The sequence below is a fragment of the Arvicola amphibius genome, chromosome 2 (assembly GCF_903992535.2).
Source record: "Arvicola amphibius chromosome 2, mArvAmp1.2, whole genome shotgun sequence".
Taxonomy (NCBI): domain Eukaryota; kingdom Metazoa; phylum Chordata; class Mammalia; order Rodentia; family Cricetidae; genus Arvicola; species Arvicola amphibius.
Window position 1 is genome coordinate 57,883,187 of NC_052048.2, and position 23,812 is coordinate 57,906,998.

The 23,812-nt window shown below is 41.9% G+C and overlaps 2 protein-coding genes across 2 annotated transcripts in view; both read right to left on the reverse strand.

Moving 5' to 3' along the window:
* Nucleotides 1-692: 692 nt before the first annotated feature.
* LOC119807968 (vomeronasal type-1 receptor 94-like) lies at nucleotides 693-1,662 on the reverse strand. Its single transcript, XM_038320229.1, has one exon. The coding sequence runs from the start codon at nucleotides 1,623-1,625 to the stop codon at nucleotides 693-695; it is 933 nt and encodes a 310-aa protein (XP_038176157.1). The 5' UTR covers nucleotides 1,626-1,662.
* Nucleotides 1,663-6,155: 4,493 nt separating this feature from the next.
* Nucleotides 6,156-23,812, reverse strand: part of LOC119807154 (vomeronasal type-1 receptor 48-like) — a 28,782-nt gene continuing 11,125 nt past the window's right edge. The window contains exon 2 of the mRNA XM_038319291.2: nucleotides 6,156-6,228. Within this exon, the coding sequence (XP_038175219.2) occupies nucleotides 6,156-6,228 (73 nt within the window). The remainder of the gene's footprint in view (nucleotides 6,229-23,812) is intronic.

The following is a 23,812-nucleotide window of genomic DNA, read 5'->3' on the forward strand; positions in this document are numbered from 1 at the left end:
ACAAAGAAACACACAGAGGCTTATATTAATTATAAAAATGGTTTGGCCTATTGGCTCAAGCTTATTATTAACTAGCTCTTATAATTTAAATTCACCTACAATTCTTGTCTATGTTTAGACATGTGGTTTGGTACCTGTTCTCAGAGAGGCATTCTCATCATGCTTTCTCTGCATCTGGCTTTTACTGTGTCTCTGCCTTTCCTCTTCCCAGAATTCTCCTAGTCTGGTTGCTCCATTTATCCTTCCTGCCTGGCTTCTGGCCAATCAGTTTTTTATTAAACCAATATGAATAACAAATCTTTACAGTGTATAAAACCTCTTTCTCACAGCAGTGGTCACATACTTAAAAGTAGGACAGGTTCTCCAAGGCTATAATATGTAAGAACAACCTCATAGTATTCGCTTAAAGACTCATTGTTATGTATATCTAAATTGATATATATGTATATATATAAAACAATGAGTTATATTTCATATATCTTATATATGTGATATAAGATATATATCTTACCACATCTCTAGGGAAATGTGGTTTAATTTTCTGTTACATGTTTGTCGCCACATGGGTAAAAGTAAATAATTGTAAGAGGAAAAAACATAACTTCATAGTTTCATGTACAACAAAGCAATAGACACTATGCTATGATTGACAGCTCTAATGCCAGCACATTGACTTTTCAAAGACTGAATATTCAAACATTTATTACTCCCTTAAACATGGACCTCAACAGGTTACCTATATGTTTTTCAGTGCTCATAAACACAAAAGGACTCACTGTGGCATAGATATGTACCATAAAAAGTTGGATGTAGTAAAATGTTGAATCATCCAGGAACATGGTTCTTGAGCAGGAGACAATGCTGTCCAGGAGGGACATCAACACAAAGAAGCTCAGGAGCAGCAGGATGGTCCAGGTGGCCCTTAGCTCTGGAGAGGCTTTTGGAGAGAGGCTGGTGCTGTGAAGATGCCGGGACAGCTTCTTGTGCCTGCACAGGAGAGTCAGCATGTACCCACTGGAGAGGGCCATGAGACCAATAAGAAAGGCTTCCCTGAGGGCCAGCAGTGTGGAAAATATACTTCGCATGAGATAACTCATGGGTAGAATAGAGCAGGACTGAGTAACAAACATAAAGTTATTCAAGGTCAAATTGGGTGTGGCGATAACGGACACTAAGAGGTGACTACTAATGAACATATAAAACATGCTCAGGAGAAGAAGGGCACATGAGATGTGATAGGGAGATTTGTGCTTGAAATTTGCCAAACAGGAGCTTCTGGGACTGAGGATGATAGCCTGGAGCACACTCAACAGGCTGGTGGTACACAGGGAGAGACCCCTAAAAACTCTGTACAAGTAGACGAGGAATTTACATGTGATGTCATCCCATCCCTGCCAAGAAATAAAAATGTCTGTAGCTGTGACCGCCATGATCAGTAGCATCAGTAGGTGGATTAGGGCCAAGAGACCAATGGGCAGGTCAGTGGGTTTGGGCCTGTGCCCACCAAAGAACTTGAGGATGTGGAAGAGAAGAAGGATGCTATTGGCTGAGATCCCAATGCCAATTTCAGAGAGAAGGGTGTTCCTCAAGCTGGAACTCGTGTGGAGTCTGCTGTTCTCTGTCATCTTATGTGGGCACAAACAGTGGCTGAGGAGATGCAACAATGATACCATGAGCACAACCACATGGAGCCTCCTGACAGCTCTGCTGCCTCGGGGAACACGCAGATGCCCACACCTGTTCCACTGAAGATCTCAGTGCCACCTCACACTCCACTGACCGTCCTCACGCTACCACGTGTCCTAAGCTTCAGAGCCATGGCTGGATGCTGTGTTCCATGGTGGCCGCATCAGTGCGTGAGCTCCTTCCACATTAAAAACAGCATCCACCAGAAATGAGGTCTTTTTGCATTTCCCATGGTTGGGTTTTACTGGAGCAGGAGCAGGATCTTGGTTTTCATCCACAGCGTCTTGATTGCCAGGTCCATTATAGACAGAGCTTTACTATTCAGGGCGAGTTTGAATGCGGATGATTGTGTAAAGGAGGAAGTCAGCCCTTGGCAATGGCAGAGGGTCCAGGGATCGGGCATGCCTGTATTCTATTCAAGGCTGTCTTTACTCGGTTTACTTATTGTAAACTTAAATTTCTTAATATATTTTGGTGGCAAATGTTGGGAACTGTGAACTATGAATCCAGACATTTCACACCCCACACACCATCAGCAGTTTCCTGAGTGTGGCCTTTAGCCTGCTAAGGCTGGGTTCCAATTATCTCCTCTGGAACATATGGACAGTTATGTTCCTGTGTCAGGGAGACACTCGGTGTGTAAGAACATGCTTTATACACACAAAACATGGCCGTGTTCCAGCACATGGTTGTCTCTGTCAGTGTTTCAGATTTTCTAATGCAGCGGCTTATGTTTGTGCTCTGGGAGAGCTAAGACAGCTCGTAGTGACTGGTCAGCTCTATTCATGCCTGAAACAGAAGATAAACGGTAAATGAGAAAATAACTGAACACTGGAGCTGAGTCCTCTCCAGAGAACACAGATGGACAGTTCCGTGTTTGAGCGCTGCTCTATGACTGCGTCTCCAGTGTTTCTAATCCTACCCTAGAGCCATCTCCAGGAGAAAAGCACAGTGTGACTTCAGCCGTGCATATTCCACGTCCTTCTTCAGCCTGGGAAGTCAGGGGAAAGACTACAGCTCTCAGACTCAGGGCTCCCCATCCCACTTTATGGAACTAATTAAAGGAAAATGGTGCAACTCGGTCTTGAAAGGAGGGCTCCATGGGAGTCTAAGTTCCCGCTCTCCTTAACTGAGAAGTGATACTTCACATCCCAAATGCCAACTCCAAGTTTATATTAAGAATTGTGCTGTAAATGTTATTGAAATGTTGCAGTTTATTTGATTAGACACTGACTAATTAAAATACCATATCCAAAAACAAGTTGGGGGTAAGCCTTTACTTCATGTTATAACTGATAATCCAATATCCAGGAAAGTTGGGAAAGGAACTTAAGGCAAGTACTGGGAGACAGAGACAGGCCATGGAAGAGTGCTGCTTACTGGCTTGTGCCTCATGACTTTCTCAGTCTGTGTTCTTAAGCTTCCAGGACTACCAGCCCAGAGTCTGTACCCATGGTGAGCTAGGTCTCTCGCGTCAGTCATCAACCAAGAAAATGTACCACAAACTTCCCGACAGGCCAATCTGGTGGGCACACTTTCTCACTTTCTCAATTGAGTTTCTTCCTAAATGGCTCTAGCTTGGGTCAGTTTGACAAGAAACCATCCAGCACAGTTGACAGCTGACCCCTTGTCAACTCGACAAACACACCACTGTTACACTATAACCTTTCCTTTTTTCTTGTTCCCAAGATATCATACTAATATCAACATCACAATAAAACAGAGTCCAAAATTTAAAAGTTCCACAGTCTTTAAAAGTTAACTCTCCTTAAAACACCCAAAGTTCCTTTCGACATTCAAACTTTCTCCAAAATAGCGAGTCTCTAAAATATCAAAGTCTCTCTATCATTTTCCAAGTCACTCAAAAATCTCCACCATCTCTCTAGAGCCCCAAAGTCCCTGCAAAACATCCACATCTTTTTAAAATGTGAAATCTCTTACCTGTGGAATCCTATAAAATAAAAAATTTAAATGTTTTTGTGTCCCAAAAGGGAAGAACCAGAACACAGTGAAAATCAAGCTCAGCAAGGTCCAACATTGTGACTGCCAGTGTCAGACATCAGGGACTCAGTAATGGTTTTCTGAACTTCTGGGACTCACTAACGGTCCACGGTGCTTGGAAAGCCATCGAAAGCACACACAGCTGTCTTCACCCGACAGAAGCTGCTGTCCTGGTAGTTGGCCCATGATATTGGCATCTCCAAATTGCTTGGCTCTCCACTGCAACTGGACTGCACCTTCATCGGTAGCCTCTACTTGGCTCTCCGCAGGGACTCTAACACTGCCACATGTGCCAAGCCGCATTTCTCTCCATGATCCCTTCATGCCTTCAAAACCAGTACCACCCAAGAAACTCTCACGCTACCAACCTCAGCTGCCAGCATGGTACACACCCTCAGCAGTATCTGGACCACAGTGTCCAGGGGACGAACCTGAGAAAAACGCTTTCAGCAGATTTTAATTGCTCCAGCAAGGTGAATGTTTCACTTCAGTGGTTCTTAATTCAAAATATGAATGACCCTCATAACATCTTTAACGGATTCTCAAACTTCCCTCTGGACCTTCACAAGCCTCCACCATCTGCACTGTTCTCAGCATTATTTTCTAAGATCATGCAGAATAACTCACTAGGATATCAGCATTCAGTGGATTCTTTCAGTCCCAAGTTCCAGAGTCCTTCCACATTCCTCAAAAAAACTCACTGTCAAGACAAGACCTAGTACCCATGTCTGTCCTTGTCAGGATTTCTGTTGCTGTGATAAAATACCATGACCAAAGGAAGTGGGTGGGGAACGTGATTATTTCACCATCCAGCTCATTGTTCATCATCCAGGGAAGCTGGGGAAAGAACTGAAGATGTGAACTTGGAGGCAGAAACCGCTGGAGAGGCCATGATGTGGGGTTGTTTACCAGCTTGCTACTCATAGGTGCCCAACCTATTTTCTACTCCCACAACCACCATTGGCCATACTGAGCTGTGCCCTCCCATGTCATCAATCAAGGTGCTTTCCCCCAGGTCAGTCTGGGTGGGGGCATTTTCCAAGTTGAGATTCTTTCTTCTACAGTAATTCTACCTTGTATTAAGTTGACATACATCTAACAAGCACAGACACCATGAATATGGGGCATGTAATGTTGAAAACAAATTCCTGTTACATAGTAAAAATTTATCAATGAAAGTCAAAGGTGAAGGGTGAAATTGTCTTATACTTATTTAGACCACATGACCTACAATGGGAGATAATAAGGAGAGGGAAAAGGAATAGAAATCACAAGTACAGGGTACCGTTTAAGACTTAGACCTAAGGCTCCTAGGTGGTGAAAACATTTAACAAAGCTGATTTTCCAAATAAAAATTTTATAGCATTGCTAGAAAAGGGTTGATCCTTTATATGATTATAGACCATGTATTCTAGATGGCAGCAGAGTGTTGATTGAATGAGTGGTGTTTAATTATTCCTATTGAATTGTGACATTCTTTATAACCTCTATGGGTTTGTTTTTCAAATCCCGGTCACAAGAATCAGAACACAGTAAGGACTTAGGGACAGCAGGAGGAGGTAGTGACGTTTTCCAGAGATCAGGTAACTTGGCAGTTTTCTCTACTTTGAAAGCTCTAATGTCTGAGTTGTGCCATGATACAGTGGGGAAACAAAGGAGATAGCAGTAGGGCTCCACTGTCTCCCAGCTGTGTGGGACAGACGACACCAGGAGCACACACTCTGAATGTTGCTTTGTGATCTGTGTGCACTGAGCAGCAGGTGTGTGTTTAAGACACTAATTTCATGGAAGAAGGAATGAACCTGTAGAGTTAAAACAGCAGTCTGCATTGCATGCATATCAGCATTGGTGCTGTAGGAAACCCTACAGCCAGTAGCCTTTAAGTTACCTGCCCTTGTGGCGTCTTGTACTATATATGCCAATTAAAGTACGCATCCGGCCTCTTTTCCAGCTGCGGGATCAGTTGCTATTCTCCATTCCAGCAGAGGATATTGATTTATGAGTCTACCCCTAAATAAACAAGCCTCTATTATTCTCAATTCTGAGCTAGTGTGGGATTTCTTTTAAGCTTCCATCTTCATCTGGCACCCATGTGGATTCAGACTCCACACCTCCCAATGGGCAGCCTAAAGGCCATACCAGTCCATGGCCCAGAAAGTCTCCCAACCCTGCCCACTTGGCTTGCTTTTACCTAAGTGGTTTTTTGTAGAGCCCCTGCCACAACGGAGCTTACTGTGACCTGGAAATTTCCCAAGCACATGCACACCTCCCGCCTCCACTGTCGTGTTCCCTGGTGCTCTTCCCTGGCACAGTTCCTTGCTGCGTGGTATCTTTTGTGCAGCATCTGGTTTGTGCTCGCTGCCCATGAGTTCTGGGTTTCTTACTCTGTGTATGGAATTGATTTAATTGCTTTTAATTTGTAAAGTAAAGCGTATTTCTCAGTATTTAATCAGCACCAAGGCGGGAAACTAAGGCTGCTCAGGACGGTTCCTGTCACCACCATTTGCGTCACTGCTGGTCGCGACTCTGTAACCATGACACCTGCTGGACAATAACAATTATTACACCTAAAACAATTTACTGGATCTCATAACAGGTAATTAATAAATCAACATGGCAGACTACATTAATATTGAAACTTTTAGGAACATTTTTGCTAATACTATGAATTGCGTTCTGTAAGGCTTATATGGTTATGGTAATACTTCCATATATTGGATATTGGGACTCAGTTTTTTATTCATATTATATCATTAAGAAAGAATGTGACATGTTTAGAAATGATAGTCTTTACAGACTAATAATGAATAGCTAGTTGACAGAATTAATACCATCGAAAGTCAAAAGTTACCTGAAAAAAATTAATACTATTAAAAAGGGTAACATTAATTTAGCAGACAAAATTGAATCCATATCTAAGGGTACTGAGAAATTATCTGAAAGAATTTATACTGCTGAATTTGACAATCAAAATTTGTTAAAAGGTTATGATAGGTTAGCAGGTAGAGTATCTCTCCAGGATGGCAACGTGCACACTATCCAAATTATATTCAAGGATTAGGTGTTATCTTTAAAGCAGAAACTTCAGATCTTGGAATCACATGTGCAGTATGAGGACCAGAGCCTAGGTGCCTCAATGAAATCACTAGAAATATATACAGGCCAGAAGATTCAGGCTTTACAAAAGAAAATAGTAAAAAGATTTGAAATGATTGAGGAAATTATTGGAGCTGATGAGCAGGGAAAGAAGGCACAAGGGCAGTATTCAACACTGCCAGTAGCTGACAGAGATGACTTACCCAGAGTTTTAGCCTCCTACCCTGTAATCTACTCTGACAAAGCATTAAGTTCTGAATGCCCAAAAGGATCCAAAGAAGGTAGATGGATACCTACAGGAATGAATGATCTAAAAGAAATTAAGCAAGCTGTCGTAATTTATGGCTTGCATTCTGCATTTGTTAGGGAGATGATAAAGACATGGGCTTCTAGCATTAAAGTCACGCCACATGACTGGCTTCAATTAGTTTCAGTAGTCCTGGATGATGGGTCCCAGTGGATGTCTAAATGTTATTTCAAAGAAGAAGCTAAAATTTTAGAATAACAAGGAAAATCAAAAGGACTTAAGACTTCCCAAGATCAAATACTTGGTGAGGGTACTTATGCTGACCCACGGGTTCAAGCTTTTTATGATGAAAAAATCTTGTCCCTATGCCACAAAGCAGCCTTACATGCTTGGGACAGGATTCAAGAACCAGAAAATTTAATTGAATTATATACCAGGGTTAAACAGGGCCAGAGAGAACCCTTTAGTGACTTTTTAAAAAGATTAACTAAGGCTGTACAAATAGGAGTAACAGACCCAGATGCTAGACAAGTACTTATTGAATCTCTGACTTTTGAAAATGTCAACTTAGAATGCAAAAAAATAGTTGGGCTTTTAAAGGTTAGATCATCACTTATGGATGAATGGATCCTGCATACAATAAACATTGAGACACATAATACTGAACCTTGGGTAGGAGAGGCAATTTCCAAAGGAATGAAGAGACATCAAAATGCCAAATGTTTTAAATTGTGGTAGAATAGGGCATCTGATAAGAGACTGTAGACAAGGAATTCCTAGGAATAATATTTCTACTGGGAAAGGCAAGAATAGGAGGACTCAGCCTTCATGTTATGTAGAAGGTGTGGAAAAGGTCAACAATGGACCAATGTATGCAGATCAACAAAAGACAAGGCAACCAGATAGCATTAGGAAACTCCTTGAGGGGTCTCTTGCAGGCCCCCAAAACAAAAGTGTCCCAGTCATTCCCAGTCACTGTGGAGGACATGTCTCACCAGAAAAATTAAAAAATCCATAGCCTTGTGTAAAACACCATACTGTTCTAGATAATGGCATAAATATAGAGGATAAATCTAAACTTCTGATAGGACATAGGAAGCATATATTCTGGCAGACTTCTATAAATGGTCAAAGACCAAAGCTATTGTTCTTATTGTATATAATTTTGCATTAAGCTTAGAACTCTCTTATTTAAACAAAAGGGAGAGGTACTGTAGGAAATCCTACAACCAATTTCCTTTAAGTCACCTGCCCACTTGGGCGTGGCCTCATACTATTTATGCTGATGTAAAGCGTGAGTCCGGTCTCTTTTCCAACTGTGGGATTTAGTTGCTGTTCTCTGTGCCAGCAGAGGATGTTGATTTGTGAGTCTACCCCTAAATAAACAACCCTCTATTATTCTCAGTTCTGAGCTAGTGTGGGATTTCTTCTAAGTGTCCATCTTCACACGGGATATCTATGAAGTCAGGGAGTCCTGAAATCTTTTCTCTTGTGCTGTTTCTGGAAATGTGCGTCTTTCCTTAATTCCACTGAACTAAGCAGAACAGAAAGGGAAGTTGGTCTTCATGAGCACATCGCATTGCCAGTCTGCCCAGGCACTGTGCTGTCAGCTGTGCAGAGCTGGGCATGGCTGTGCTCTTTGCAGCATCTCTTCAGAAACCCAGCGCTGCAATCCTGAAGCACTTCGGAAAGCCAGGCAGGTGCAGAGGCCATGAATCCTCACTGCCATTCTCACCCTCATGGCGTCAGGGATCCCTGCTCTGAAGCCACTGGCAAACCTCATCTTCTGGCAGTGGAATTCCACAGTAGCAAGAGAAGACTGACAGTGACACGGCTGCCTGTGGTCGTGAGCACAGCTTGCCAGGAGATGCAGAGACAGCATCCCTGCACTCACCGCTACCTCCAAATTACATGCACCATACAAACTGATCTGAAGTTTACATAATAAGAATGAGTAAGGCACACGGACGCTAGGATGACGATTTCAATAGAAAATGTTCTGATGCGAATGAACCCTTTTCCAGTAAAAGTCACAAGGAATCCTCTGGCCTGGCCCCTCCCAGATGAACCTTAACAGCTCAGACTTTCCCATCTGAACATAGATTAGGAGACCAGGAGACAAGGCCGACACTCTCAGACCTGCAGAATGACTTAAACGGCATTTGTCTAACAGAGAGGGTGAGAGAGAGTAAGCTGTGAGGGCCTGGAATAGCCTGGGATAGCCTGGGATTTGGATCATGAACTGTGATTGATTTAACACAAAGTAACAAAACAGGCTTTTTCCAGAGACATGAAATTCTGTACATAGTTCCAGGAAAGGTCCCACACTCATGAAGCAGGTTCCATTAGAAGAGTATATATTGGAGAAGAGGAAGGGAAGACATTGGGAAGACAAGAAAAAAACAGGTGTAGAGCAAGAAATGACGAAGAGAATCTAAGCATTCCTCAGTTAAAGCCAACTGTGAAGGCTGCAGCTTCTCAGGACAGAGGAACTAAAACTCCCTGTGCTGTCTGAATCAAGGAATCAAGACTTTAGGCTTTGTGTCCTCCCACAGTTACCCAAACCATGGACAACCCACCATCCATGCATCACCAGAGAGAGGGGAGTTTTAGGTCACACGGGTCGTGCTTCATGCATGTGACTTGAGGATGAGGTTACCCAGTCAGGATGTTTACCTTTGGCAAAACGCAAACTTTAAAACTAGGAAGACACTGGCGAGAGACGACTGGCACACCAGGAAGGGAAAACCATCGCCAAGCATATGCCAGCACTGTTTTCAGAGACCAAAGTAAGTGAACTGGAATGTGATGGGCAAACCATGAAGAGCCTTTGGGATACGGAATGACAGCTGTTTCTGAAAGACTGTGAGAATTGTATTTTTAAATTTTGAAACATTGGAAGCTGCATCTCTGTGCTCAGACTGGCAGCAAGAATGTCACCTGATGTTTCTAAATCACCCTCCAGAATCAGCAGGAGCAGAAGGACAGCCCCAGAAGAACAGCATGGCACAGACTCCAGCCACCAACACGGGACCCTACACAGTGCTTCACCACAACCTGCTTCCCTCACCACCCTGTGACGCCTGCTGAGAGCTTGGCTTTGCTGCCGAGGGCTCTGACCTCCCTGTCAGAGCATTCATTGCCTCAGTGACAAGAGAAATGAGTTCCTGCCCATCTCTTCACATAGTTCATGAAAAGATGGGGTTTGGGAAAAATCTGAACCCAAGTAGAGACAGCAGGACAGAGTGGAGTTGAGTAGTCCAAAAAAAATCTGGAAACAAAATGAGATTCAAATTTTTCCATTATAAAAAAATTATCTACAGTGCATGACAAGAACATAGAGAAAAGGTAAAGCAAGCAACCATTCTTCCTGGGAAGTCCTATACCTAGGTCTCAATGAGTCAGAGAAGGAACCTGCCATTGTGTTCAGTGCAACTTAACAATTATGATCCTGGCAATCTCATCCTCATGGCCACTCAGTGACAGTTCCTACCGGACTGGTAGAGGCTAAGGACCAAGACCTCTGATTTGTGATTTCAGGAATTGGATTAGGATGAATAGTGACCACGAGCAAACACTGGCAGGCACTTTGCAGTCCTGTGATGTCACCCTCTGTGGGATGTGGTTTAGAATCTGCAGCCTCGATTGTTACATAGATTTTTAAACCTTTGATAACTGAAACTCAGAAGAACTTGCATTACTATAGCTCTGCTGCGTGTACCACAGACAGCTGAGGACATTTAGTTACAGTGAGAATTTCTGAGCTTTCAGCTCTCTGATAGTTTCTCTTAGGAATAGGTAAATCAGTAAAATGCTTTGAAACTGACAATTTTTCCAGCTTATTCCTTGTGAATTACTTATTTCTTAGGAATAAGTGTGGATCCAAAATTAATTTTGAGTGTCTGTAAACTATGGAAAAGAATATCCTAAGAAGAAAACACCCTCTTTGTCCTGCAGCACAGTCCCTGTGCCGAGGGGCTGTCAGAGCTCAGCATCTCCTCTGCAGATGTTGAAAACCTCCCTGAGCCCCACTGCTCCTCCTCCCACAGCCTGCCTGGGACCCGACCACCTTCTGAGTGTGCACCTATGTGCAGAGCACTTACCCAGATGGACCTCGGAGATGAGGACTGTGTCTGAGGAGATCTGCCCAGGCTCAGGTAGAAGGGTTTTTAATGAATCTCTGCCTTTTGTAATTTTAGTGTCTGTTGAAGGTAACAAGTTCCCGCTGGGGAGCACGGAAATGTGGCATCCCAGTGGAGCACCATGCCTGCCTGTCACAGTACTTACTCTGTGCTGGATAACAGCCATCTGGGGAGGGATGAGCGCAAACTTTTTCTGAGCTCCCTTGCCACACTTCACCAGGGATCAGAAAGAGTGCCTGAAGTAGACATCCCTAACTTTTCTCAGCTTACTCCTTAGAATTAATTTGGACCAATTTTCTGACCATGAAGCCTCTCTTTCTCCTTATCCTCCTATGAGTTCCCTGTCGACCTGAGGGTTCTCCCTCTATAGTGTGACAGGCAGCTTCTCCTGGAGTCAGTCCTTCCATGAGCTCTTGTTTTCCAGGTGGTGTTGATTCTGGTTCCCAATATCCCCAAACTCCCGTTTTAGGATTTTAGCTGTGAGTGAAATTTGAAAGTGAACTGTAACAGAACTTAGACGGAATGGAGAGGTCGAGGCAGAGCTGGAGAGCCAGGGTGACCAGAGGCATATGGAACATAGCTGAGGCCGAGACCAGGAGGGCTCTGCTCCATAGGAGCCCCAGTGATCAGCACTGTTTTCAGCGACAGAAGGAGGAACAGGCTCTGAAAATAGAAGCGATTTTGCTTCTTCTCCAACAGAGCTAAGAGGTATAAAAAGCATATGAGTCCTGTGACAAAAGGAACCGCAGCTGAAGCCTGCAGTCACGCAAGCCCGGTGGTCTCTCCTGATGGCTGAATAAGAGATGACTCCACAGTTGGAGGCAGAAGGATTGTAAGTGAGAGACTCAATTACAGAAGTAAAAACACAATGATTTCATGAGAAGTGATTAATATTTCAGATACTAGAATTTGAAAAGAATGTTTTAAACTCAAGTCAAAAATTAAGTGGACACTATAAATGGGAATATTATATCTAGAGAGAATGGGAAATCCCAGAGGGATTGAATGTTCCTCTTCTTTTCGAGGCAGAGTCTCACCATGTAGTTGTAGCTGGTCTGGAGCTCACTATGTACATCAGGCTAGCCCTCGACATTCAGGGCTCTGTCTGCCTCTGCCCTTAAAATAACTGCCGACACTAAAGGCATGGACTACCCTCCCTGCATCTGTTCCTGTTTTTACACATTTCTGTTTGGCAGTTTCTTCATGTCTCTCCCTATTCTCAATCATTACACATCTGTAAATATTCTGTCCTTCATCTTTCAATACTTGCAACATTCTTCAGTGCAGCCTATTCCGTTTTGTTAGGCGATGGGCCCGGGGCCAGGCATTTCAGCTAACCCAGTGTGGACAAAGTGGGCCTAATAATCTTTCCTCACGTTGCCTCCCTCTTCACCTAATTTTATTTTAGAAATTTTTTATTATTTATACTAGTCATTTATTTTACACAATTTAAAAATATTTTCATAGATTCTAGTAGCTTCCCCACATGTTGGAAATTTTGTCAGTAAGACAAATTCCCCTTACTCCCCTCTCACGGCTCGTCGGTGGCCCAAGAATTTACTGTGTTCCCATGCACACACAGTCACATGCTAGCTCTTATATATTTACAATATATAAAGGTAATATTGTTTAAGAGTTGCTGCCTTTATTTACATTTTTCCTTTTTATTTGAGTTCTTTGAGAATTTTCTACTGTGTGTTTGATCATCTCGAGCTTTTCCTATCATCTTCCTAGAGTCTCCTCCGTGCCCTTTGAGGACAGTGGAGAGCTGTGGGGAGAGGGAGGGTGAGCTTTCTGGAAGGGTGCAGCTCCTGGTGGGTGGACTGTCCTCCAGTGAAGGCCATACACCCAGGAAAGCATATGTGGGAAGCATAACCTACACTTGGATTAAAAACTCCCATTTTGGTGGATTCTTCCCTTTGGTTAGTAGGTATTGTTTTCCCTGTAAGTACCAGTGCTTACTCACAGGGCCAAGACTAACTGTGATGGCCTATGTGAGAAGCATTTTCCTCAGGCATGTGTTGACGATTTCACACCAAGGCTAACTGTGATGGCCTATGAGAGAAGCATCTTACTCAGGTGTGTGTTGAAGGTGTCACACCAAGACTGAGACTGTGACAAGTTCATTTCAAATGTTTCATATCCTAATCAGAAACAGAATATAACTGTGGTTGCCAGGATCAATACAATGGTAGTTTCCGGGTTATAATGGCATTTGCAAGCTATACAAGGTACAGAAGATTAATGGTTTTTTCCAGCAGATTATTTTTTATTGCTTTATAAAGAATACCATTCAAAATTTCCACTTCCTCCCCTCCTCCCATTTCCCTCCAGCTCCCCCTCTCACCCTCCACCCTCCCTCTCCAGTCCTAAGAGAGGGCAGGGTACCCTGCCCTGTGGGAGGTCCAAGGCCCTTCCCCCTCCATCCAGGCTTAGGAAGGTATGCATCCAAATAGAATAGGATCCCCAAAAGCCAGTACATGCAGTAAAGACAAATCCCAGTGCCATTATCATTGGCTTATCAGTCTGCCCCAATTGTCAGCACATTCAGAGGGTCCAGTTTGATCCCATGCTGGTTCTCTCAGTTCAGCTGAATTTGGTGAACTCCCAGTAGATCAGGCAAACTGTCTCAGTGGATGGACCAACCCCTCATTGTCCTGACTTCCTTGCTCATATTCTCCCCCTTTCTACTCTTTAACTGGACCTTGGGGGCTCAGTCCAGTGCTCCGATGTGGGCCTCTGTCTCTATCTCCATCCATCGCCGGACAAAGGTTCTATGGTGATATTCAAGATAGTCATCAGTCTGATTCCGGGACAAGGGAGCCATTTTGGGGTTGGCAAGAGGCTTGGATCTAGAGGGGTTCCCAGGTATCCACAAGGATGTCCCCAGCTAGGACTCTGGGCAGTGGAGGAGAGGGTGCCTGAACAATACCCCATTTTTTAATTGGGTTATTTAGAATTTTAATGTCTAGTTTCTTGAGTTCTTTATATATTTTGGAGATCATACCTTTGTCTGATGTGGGGTTGGTGAAGATATTCTCCCATTCAGTAGGTTGTCTTTTTGTCTTGATGACTGTGTCTTTTCCTTTACAGAGCTTCTCAGTTTCAGGAGGTCCCATTTATTCATTATTGCTCTTATTGTCTGTGTTACTGGGGTTAAACATAGGAAATGGTCTCCTGTGCCCATGTATTGCAGGATACTTCCCACTTTCTCTTCTATCAGGTTCAGTGTGGTTGGATTTATATTGAGGTCTTTAATCCATTTGGCCTTGAGTTTTGTGCATGGTGATAGATATGGATCTATTTTCATTCTTCTACAAGTTGACATCCAGTTATGCCAGCACCATTTGTTAAAGATGCTTTCTTTCTTCCTCTGTATAATTTTAGCTTGTTTGTTAAAAATCAGGTATTAATAGGTTTGTGGATTAATATCCAGGTCTTTGATTCTATTCCATTGGTTAGCTTCTCTGTTTTTATGCCAATACCAAGCTGTTTTCATTACTGTGGCTCTATAGTAGAGTTTGATGTCAGCGATGGTAATGCCTCCAGAAGTTCCTTTATTGTATCAGATTGCTTTGGCTATCCTGGGTTTTTTGTTTTTCCATATAAAGTTGAATCAAGACCAGGTGAACAATTTAAATATACCTATATATAAATCACAAGGAAATAGAAGCTGTCATCAAAAATCTCCCAACCAAAGAAAAGCCCAGGGCCAGATGGTTTTAGTGCAGAATTCTAGCAGAACTTCTAAGAAGAGCTGATACCTATACTCCTTAATGTGATCCACATATTAGAAACAGAAGAGTCATTGCCAAACTCTTTTTATGAAGCTACATTTACCCTGATACAAAAACCATACAAAGACTCAACCAAGAAAGAGAGTTACAGATCAATCTTGCTCATGAACATCGATGCAAAAATTCTCAATAAAATACTGAAAACCAAATCCAAGAACACATCAAAAAATCATCTATCATGATCAAGTAGGCTTCATTTCAGAGATGCAGGGCTGGTTCAACATTCAGAAATTACATCTATCAATGTAATCCAGCATATAAATGAACAAAAAAAACCAATAAGATCATTTCATTAGATGCTTAAAAAGCATTTGACAAAATTCAACACCCCTTTATGATAAAGGTCTTGGAGAGATTAGGGATACAAGGATCATATCTAAATATAATAAAAGCAATATACAGCAAGCTGACAGCGAACATCAAATTAAATGGAGAGAAACTCAACACGATTCCACTAAAATCAGGAACACGACAAGGCTGTCCACTCTCTCCATATCTCTTCAATATAGTGTTTGAAGTTCTAGCAATAGCAATATGACAACATAAAGAGATCAAGGGGATTCTAATTAGAAAGGAAGAAGTCAAACTTTCGTTATTTGCAGATGATATGATAGTGCACATAAGCAACCCCAAAAACTCTACCAGAGAAGTCCTACAGCTGATAAATACCTTCAGTGATGTGGCAGGATACAAGATCAACTCAAAAAATCAGTAGCCCTCCTATACACAAAGGATAAAGAAGCAGAGAGGGAAATCAGAGAAACATCACCTTTCACAATAGCCACAAATAGCATAAAGTATCTTGGGGTAACACTATACAAGGAAGTGAAAGATATATTTGACAAGAACTTTAAGTCTTTGAAGAAAGAAATTGAAGAGGATACCAGAAAATGGAAGGATCTCCCATGCTCTTGGATTGGTAGGATCAACATAGTAAAAATGGCAGTTCTACCAAAGGCAATCTATAGATTCAATGCAATCCCCCATCAAAATCCCAACAAAATTCTTCACAGACCTCAAGAGAACAATAATCAACTTTATAAAGATTAATGTTTAAACCAGTTTTCCTGTCAAGCCTCTACATGCTTTGCTGACTTCTAGGGAACACAGAGAAACACAAGGTGACCCGAATGTTTCACCTACTGTGGTGAAATCTCAGTTACTCAGGAACTGAATGGCAAACAGTGCTCCTGGATCCATGGGCCTTCACCTCAAAAACCTATGAAGCACGTTCTCAAGGCAGCTAGGCCATGCCACCTCTATGGTTCCCCAATTTCCCTATATCTTCTGATTAGTTTTGGTTAAAAGTCTATTTTGTTAGCTATTAAAATGGCGACACAAGCCTAGGTTAGCCATTAGGTTTGTTTGCTTGGAATATCTTTTTCCAACCCTTATCAGAGGTAATGTCTAAGATACTGAACTGTGTTTCTTGGATATAGCAAAAAAAAATGGATAGAGTTTTCACATCCGTTTTGTAAGACTGTGTCTTTGTTGTGGAACTGAAAGGACTGATACTGGCAGATAACAGTAACCAATGATCGCTTATTTCGGTTATTTTGTTTTTTGTGATGGTAGTGCTGCTGGTGATGTTGTTGCTGTTGGTGACAGTGGTGGTGCTGGTGGTGTTGATAGCTATGGTGTATGTGTGTGTGTGTGTGTGTGTGTGTGTGTGTGTGTGTGTGTGTGTTGAATGTGCTTGTATGTTTACCTTCTTTTAATTTTGCTGGTCTGAGATTATTTATCATCTGTGTTCATATTTGTAGTTAACATCTTTAGGTTGGTATTTTCCCCCTAGCACCTTCTATAGGGTGGGATTTGTAGACAGATACTCTTAAACATAGTTTTATGAAGGAATATCTTTTTTCTCCATCTGTGATAATGGAAAATTTTGCTGGGTATAGTAGCCTGGGCTGTCACCTGCAACTTCTGCAGCATATCTAGCTAGGCTATTCTGGCTCCTAGAGTCTCCATTGAGAAGTCTGGAGTAATTCTAATAAGGTGCCTTCATATGTTAATTGATTTTTTCCCTAACAGTTTCTAATATTATTACTTTATTCTATATAATTAATGTTTTCATTATTATTTTTCAAGTGGACTTTTTTTCTTGTCCAGGCTGTTTGGTGTTCTGTATGCTTCTTGGAGGCACCTCCTTCTTTAGGTCAAAGAAATTTTCTTCTATGATTTTGTTGGAAATATTTCAGGGCCTTTGACTTGGATTTAAACAGATCCATAAATCCTAGAGAAATTGAAATACCGATTAAAAGTATCTCAGCCAAAAGCAAAAAGGCTAGAGTCTGGTAGTTTTACCACAGAATTCTACTAGACTTTTAATGAAGAGTTAATGCCAATATTCCTCAAAATATTTCCCCAAAATAGAAAGAGAAGGAACATTGCTTAGTTGATTTTATGAAGCCACAGCCCTCAGTTACACAAACCACATAAAGACCTAAGAGAGAATAAGAATTACAGTCAGTATCCCTTTTGAACATAGACACAAAAAAACCTCAATAAACTACTTCCATCCTTAACCCAAGAACAGATTATCCTTCATGATCAAATAGATAATTTTATCCCAGAGGTGCAGGGATGGTTTAAATAAGAAAATCAATAAATTTAATCCTTCTTATAAACACACTGAAAAACAGAAACCACATGATCATCTCATTAGATATAGAAAAGTCATTTGACAAAATCCAAAATGCCTTCATGATCAAAGTCCTGGAGAATATAGGGATAAAAGGGACCCACCTAAACACAATAAGGGCAGTTTACCACAAAATTCTAGTCAACCAATTTAAAAGGAGAGAGGCTCAAGGCAATTGCACTAAAATCAGGAATAAGACAAGTTTGTCCTGTTTCTCCATACCTATTCAACATGTTATTTAAGTCTTAGCTAGAGTAGTAAGATAACTGAAGGAGATCAAGTATATACAAATGGGAAAGAAGAAGTCAAAGTATCTTTATTTACAGATGACATGATAGTATACATAAGTGACCTGAAAAGTTCCACCAATAAAGCTCAGCTAATAAACACTTTTAGCAGGTTAGCTGAATACTAAACAAGCTCACAAAAATCAGTAGCCTTCCTATATACAAATAACAAATGGACTGAGAAAGAAACCAGGGAAATAACACCCTTACCCTAATCTCAAATAATATAAAATACCTTTGGGGGGGGGTTAACTCTAACCAAGCAAGCAAAAGACTTATATTATAAAAACTTCAAGTCTTTGCAGAAAGAAATTGAAGAAAATATCAGATGATGGAAGGATCTCCCATACTCATGAATGAGTAGAATTAACAGCAAAAATACCCATCCTATCAAAAGCAATCAACAGAGTCAATGCAATCCCCATCAAAATTCCAATACAATTCTTTATAGATCATGAAAGGACAATTATAAGCTAAGTTTGGGAACACAAAAAGACAGAATAGTTCTAACAACCCTGAACAATAAAAACTGCTGGAGGTATTAGCATTCTGGATTTCAAGTTATACTACAGAGCTCCAGCAATAAAACAGCATAGTATTGGCATAATAACAGATAATGTTGATCAAAGGAATAGAACTGAAGACCCAGGTATAAATCTACGTATCTATGGGCTTCTGAATTTGATGAAGAAGCCAGAAATATACACTGGAAAAAAGACAGTATGTTCAACAAGTGCTGTTAATGGAACTGGATGGCTGCATTGCAAAAATCCAAATAGGTCCATACATATCACCCTGCACAAATTTCATTATCAAATAGATCTAAGACTTCAATGTGATACAAAATAAACTGAACCTAATAGAATAAAAAGTGGAGAAAAGGCATGAACTCATTGGCATAGGAAAAGACTTTTTGAGCAGACCACTATTAGTACAGGCACTAAGATCCACAATTAATAAATGTGACCTCATGAAACTGAAAAGCTTCTGCGTGTTTAAAGACACCATCATTTGGACATAGCAGCAGCCTACAGAATGGGAAAAGATTTTTACCAACTCCACATTCAACAGACTAATATACAAAATATATAAAGGACTCCAAAAAACAAATAAAATAAATATCAAATAAAATAGTAATAAATATGAAAAATACAAATAATCCAACTAAAATGGGGTACAAATGTAAGCACAGAATTCTCAGTGCAGAGACTCAGATGGCTGAGAAACACTTAAAAATGCTCACCATTCTTAGCAATCAGAGGCATGCAAATTAAACTACTTTGAGATGTCTTGTTATTCCTGACAGAGTGGCTAAGAACAATGACACAAATAAATGACAACTCATGCTGGCAAGGTTTTGAAATAAGTGGAACACTCAGCCTTCCTGATAGGCACTTGCACAGCCACTGTGTAAATCACTGTGGTGGTTCTTCAGAAAGATGGGAATCAATCTACCTCATGATAAATATATACCATTTTTGGGAACATACCCAAAGGACACTTCACACTAATACAGAGACACTTGTTCAACAATGTTTATTACTGCTCTATTCATAGTAGCCAGGAATTGGAAACAACCTGGATGTCCACCCAGAAGAATGGATTTAAAAAGTGGTACACCTACACAATGGATTCAGCTGTAAAAACAAAACAAAACAAAACAAAAATGATATCATTTAAAGACAAAGCTATGGAACTAGAAAATCATCCTGAGTGAGGTAACATAGACCCAGAAAGATATAAATGGTGTGTATTTGCTTATATGTGGATATTGACTGTTAAGTAAATGATAACCAAGCAACTTTCAGTAGACCCAGAGAGGTTAGATATAGAATAAGGGAAATGTGTATAGAGGGGGAACATATGGATCTCCATGGGAGGGAGAAATAGAATAGATTTTATGGGTGTACTGGGAAGGGAGAAAGAAAGGAACAGGGTTCTCAGGTGGGGAGAGGGATTGAAGAGGGCTTTTTTGAACAGGAATTCAGGTAGAGACAGCTAGAATTGAGGAGCACTTGAGGGGTAATATGGAAACCTAGTGCAATGGAAACTTCCTAAAATATATGAAGTCAGGCTCAATGTCTTGAAAAACTTGGGGAGATAGAGTTCCAGCTGAATTTCTCTTGTTACCAAGCAAATCTTCTAGTACAGGGACTGAATTACACCCACTTGAGTTGTTAGTCAAAGGGAAGGGATCCCATGGAAATCCCCAGAGAACTCAGAAAGTCCATGATAATAATAGGCTATTCTCCACAAACTGACAGCAAAACCACATTGCTGAAGACAACACCCACATAACTCATTGCACATGGAGAGGTGGAGCTGGAGCCCCTATAGAACCTTGACCCATACCTAGTGTCTTTGGTACAGAAAGGCATTCTTCAGGCTACCCAAAACAAATGTAAACACCAACTCAGCCACAAACACTTTGACCTACAATGCTGTCCTGCCTTTAAAATAACCTAGGGCAATGGTGGAACAAAGTTTGTGGGAGTAACCAACCAAGGTGTGACTTGACTTAAGACCCAGTCTACAAGATGGGACCCATACCTGACACTATGTGGATGACCAAGAACCAGATATTAGCCCAGAGACCTAGGATTAAAACTAACCACTACTAGGCTTAAAAAGAAGGGAACGATAAAATGAGTGATAAAGATAATCTGCTGTACTCATTGATCAGTGCCTTATTCAGTCATCATCAGAGACACTTTGTTCTGTGATAGGAACAAATACAGCAACCCACAGCCAGGCATTAGACATACATACAAACATACCTTGTAATACACAACTCTAAATTTGATCTCTCCATCAAATCCCTCTCCTGAGAACTCAGGGAATCCAATAGAATAGGAGGAAGAAAGAGTGTAAGAGCTACAAGGTATGAAGGACACTAGAACTAGGCCCTCTGAATCAGCTGAGAATGCTCATATGAACTCTCAGAGACTGAAGCAGCAAGCACAGGGCCTACATGGGTCTGCACTAGATCCTCTGTGTATATTTTATTGCTAAAGTTTAGTATTTCTGGGGGACTCCTGGGTGTTGAATGATTGGGTCTCTGATTCTTGGGTTCATAGTTTTTGTGTGACAAATACAGATTAATCACACAACTACATCCACACAAAACCTGAGAGAGCTTGGGGAAGAATTCTAGACATAAAAGAACAGAGTTCAGTGCAGCTTCTTGGTAACCACACTTTTGGAATGGGCTCTAGATTCTTTGATGGAGTTGAAGAAAGATAGTTATAATTATAGAAGATATATTAGATATAAAACTTTAGACACAAAGATAGGATAGATGATAGAGTATTTTCCTTAATTTGTCAAATGTAAATGGATTAAATATTGTAACTATAATTCTTGCTTGAAAGCTGTTCTATTATATGTAATTTTACTATGTTAAAGTTAAACCTTCCTTTTATTTACACAGAAAAGGGAAGGTGATGTGGGATTCCCTTCTGTATGCTGTGAATATGTTTTATTACCATTGGTTGATATTGAAACTGCTTTGGACCTATGACAGGGCAGATTAGAGCAAAGTGGGAATTCCAAACAGAGAGAGAGGAGAAAAGAAGGCAGAACCAATAAGATGCCATGTAGCTGCTGAAGGAGAAAGATGTCCACCAAAAGGAACCTTACTGGTAAACCATGAGCCTCAAGATAAAATACAATATCCAGGAGGATTACTATATATTTTTCTTTGGGTTCACCTTTTTACTATCTTCTCAGGGATCCTGAATTATAGGCTCGATGTCCTTTAATTATGGCTAGAAACTGATTATGAGTGAGTACATCCCATGTTCATCTTTTTGGGTCTGGGTTACCTCACTCAGAATAGTGTTTTCTATTTCCATCGCCGGGCAAAAATTGGGAACTTGAGGGTGGGGTGGGACAGGGCCAAGGGGAGATGGGGAGAGAAAAGTGTGAAGGGGAGAATGGGGAGAGCTCGGGGGAATGGGATGCTTGGGATATAAAAAGGGTGGATATGGGAGCAGGGAAGCATATATCTTAATTAAGGGAGCCATCTGAGGGTTGTCAAGAGACTTGACTCTAGAGGGGTTCCCGGGTTTCCAGGGAGATGCCCCCAGCTAGTTCCTTGGGCAGATGAGGAGAGGGAGCCAGAAAAGGCCAGATCCTATAGCCATACTGATGAATTTCTTGCATATCACCATAGAACCTCCACCTGGCGATGGATGAAGAAAATGACTGAGCCCCACATTGGAGCACCGGACTGAGCTCCCAAGGTCCTGATGAGGAGCAGAAGGAGGGAGAACATGAGAAAGAAAGTCAGGACCGTGAGGGGTGCGTTCACCTATGGAGACGGTGGGACAGAACTAACGGGAGATCACCAACTCCAGTTGGAATGGGACTGATGGAACATGCGACCAAACCTGACTCTCTGATTGTGGCCGATGGTGGAGGCTGACTGAGAAGCCAAGGACAATGGCAATGGGCTTGGATTCTGTGGTGTGGATGGGCTCTGTGTGGGCCTTGTCAGCTTGGTTGATCACCTTCCTGGACCTGGGGGGAGTTGGGAGGACTTTGGACTTAACATAGAGTAGGGAACCCTGATGGCTCCTTGGCCTAGAGAGGGAGGGAGTGGGGGTATGAGTGGAGGGGTGGGGAGGGAAGGGGGAGGAGGAGGGGAAGTAGACAAGATTGCCGGACAAAAAATGGGTACTTGGGGGTGGGGTGGGATGGGGGGATGGGGGGATGGGGAGAGAAAAGTGTGAAGTGGAGGATGGGGAGCGCTTGGGGGAATAGGATGGTTGGGATATAGGAAGGGTGGATATGGGAACAAGGAATTATATATCTTAATTAAGGGAGCCATTCTAGGGTTGGCAGAGACTTGGCTCTAGAGGGGTTCCCTGGTATCCAGGAAGATGCCCCCAACTGGTTCCTTGGGCAGCTGAGGAGAGGGAGCCATAAATGTCCAGATCCTATTGCCATACTGATGAATATCTTGCATATCACTATAGAACCTTCACCTGGCGTTGGATGGAGAAAATGACAGAACCCCACATTGGAGCACCAGACTGAGCTCCCAAGGACCTGATGAGGAGCAAAAGGAGGGAGATCATGAGCAAGGAAGTCAGGACCGTGAGGGGTGTGTTCACCCATTGAGATGGTGGGACAGAACTAACGGGAGACCACCAAGTCCAGTTGGAATGGGACTGATGGAACAGGCGACCAGGCCAGACTCTCTGAATGTGGCTGATGGTGGAGGAGGACTGAGAAACCAAGGACAACGGCAATGGGCTTGGACTCTTCAGCATGGACGGGCTCACTGTGAGCCTTGTCAGCTTGGTTGCTCACCTTCCTGGACTTGGGGGGAGTTGGGAGGACCTTGGACTTAACATAGTGAAGGGAACCCTGATGGCTCTTTGACCTGGAGAGGGAGGGAGTGGGGGTATGGGTGGAAGGTAGGGGAGGGAAGGGGGAGGAGGAGGGGAGGAGATGGAAATCTTTAATAAAAAAATGAGAAAAAATAAAGCTTTTAATATAAAAAATAAACCATGGAAAGAAAAAAAAACAAAAAAAGATAAAATACAAAATAATAGGAATGGGTTAATTTAAGATGTAAGAGTTAGCTAATATCCAGGAGGATAACTATATGTTTTTCTTTGGGTTCACCTTCTTATATAGCTTCTCTAGGATTTTTTTATGAATTATAGGCTCGATGTCCTTTATTTATGGCTAGAACCCAATTATGAGTGAGTACATCCCATGTTCATCTTTTTGGGCCTGGGTTACCTCACTCAGGATGGTGTTTTCTATTTCCCTCCATTTGCATGCAAAATTCAAGATGTCATTGTTTTTTACCGCTGAGTAGTACTCTAATATGTATATATTCCACACTCTACAGCATGGACGGGCTCACTGTGAGCCTTGTCAGTTTGGTTGCTCACCTT